At 46.6% G+C, this 1,695-nt stretch overlaps 1 protein-coding gene across 1 annotated transcript; it reads right to left on the minus strand.

Annotated features, from left to right (window-relative positions):
- Window positions 1–342: 342 nt before the first annotated feature.
- LOC144332028 (small ribosomal subunit protein eS4, X isoform) lies at window positions 343–1,240 on the minus strand. The gene has a single exon (XM_077951106.1). It carries the CDS (start codon window positions 1,215–1,217, stop codon window positions 426–428), a length of 792 nt encoding a protein of 263 aa, XP_077807232.1. The 5' UTR covers window positions 1,218–1,240; the 3' UTR covers window positions 343–425.
- Window positions 1,241–1,695: the final 455 nt, after the last annotated feature.

The following is a 1,695-nucleotide window of genomic DNA, read 5'->3' on the forward strand; positions in this document are numbered from 1 at the left end:
TCAGGCTCACAGGGCTCTCCCTATTTGTATGCACCTCATTTGCGTCTGACCCCAAGTGATTGGAGAGAGGAAACCCTGATGTGTTCTATGGGCTCAGTGAGTGTCACCTGAGTACGCCTGGCAGAGCCTGAAGCCCAGATCCTTAGGGTCTGTCCAATACTCTGTCCAAAAAGTCTTTAAGCCATTTTATGGCCTATTGTTGTAGAGAATCTCCAAATACAGCTCTGTGATAGTTTCTGTTGTATACACATGTAACTCTACCCATTAAGAGGTGAGGTCTCATACTCCTCCCCTTGCTGGTCCCAGTGACTTGCTTGAACTGCAGAATGCAGCAGAAGTGACTTTCTTTTTTTTTTTTTTTTTTTTTCCTGCCACAATATTTTTAATTACGTACAAAGGTCTGACATGGCACCCAGGGACCCATTTCACCCACTGCTCTGTTTGGCCGCCAGTCTTTTGTCTCTCTCTTCAGCAATGGTGAGGCGGATACCCTTTCCTCGGGGAAGAGAAATCCATGGTTTGTTGCCCTTGCCAATAACAAAAATGTTGGAAAGTCGAGTGGCAAAGCTGTTGCCATTGGCATCTTTCACGTGAACCACGTCAAAAGATCCAGGATGCCTCTCTCTGTTGGTGATCACACCAATTCTTCCCAGGTTAGCACCTCCAGTCACCATACACAGGTTACCAGTGTCGAACTTGATGAAATCAGTAATCTTGCCAGTCTCCAAATCAATCTGAATGGTATCATTCACCTTGATGAGGGGATCGGGGTAGCGGATGGTGCGGGCATCATGAGTCACCAGATGAGGGATTCCTTTTGTGCCCACAAAGATCTTTCTCACTTTGCATAACTTGTACTTGGCCTCCTCAGGTGTAATACGATGTACAGCAAAGCGACCCTTGGTGTCATAGATCAGACGGAAATTCTCTCCCGTCTTGTCAATGCTGATGACATCCATGAATCCAGCAGGGTAGGTTATATCAGTTCGGACCTTGCCATCGATCTTAATGAACCGCTGCATGCAAATCTTCTTTACTTCATCTCCTGTCAGGGCATACTTAAGTCTGTTCCTTAGGAAGATGATGAGGGGGAGACACTCTCTCAACTTGTGGGGACCGGTGGATGGACGAGGAGCAAACACACCGGTCAATTTATCCAGCATCCAATGCTTTGGAGCTGCTACCCGCTTCAGATGCTTCTTGGGACCACGAGCCATGGCTGCGTTAGGCAAGGAAAGAGGCGAAGTGACTTTCAAGGCTAGGTCATAAGAAGCATTGCCACTCTGGCTGGGCCTCTTGGAATTCTCGCTCTTGGAGGACTGAGCTGCCACATGGAAAGTCTTGCTGCCTTGAAGCCACTGTGCTTTGAGGAAGTCCAAGATGGCCACAAGGGAAGCCAACCACAGTCAGGAGATAACTTGCCAAGCAACAACGCAGCAAGGGGAATGAGTGGGTGGCATTTCTATGATGGCCTTGTGCATTTCTCCCCACTAAACCTAATATCCATGCCAAATGAATCTATTTTATACACTGACTGGGAACATGGAGAAGACACATTACAAATACTTGCTTGTTGGGCTTCTCTTTTTAAAAGCCCATGCTGGCTGTTCTTAATTGTGGTGGTGATCACATGGGTGTATGCATTTATCAAAACTGTACACTTAACATGGAGCATTTTATTACATGTAAATTGTG

Source organism: Macaca mulatta, chromosome 10, assembly GCF_049350105.2.
Source record: "Macaca mulatta isolate MMU2019108-1 chromosome 10, T2T-MMU8v2.0, whole genome shotgun sequence".
NCBI lineage: Eukaryota > Metazoa > Chordata > Mammalia > Primates > Cercopithecidae > Macaca > Macaca mulatta.

Excerpts from the sequence above, each read along its gene's own strand:
- LOC144332028 (XM_077951106.1), bottom strand. The coding sequence starts at position 1,217 with ATGGCTCGTGGTCCCAAGAAGCATCTGAAGCGGGTAGCAGCTCCAAAG.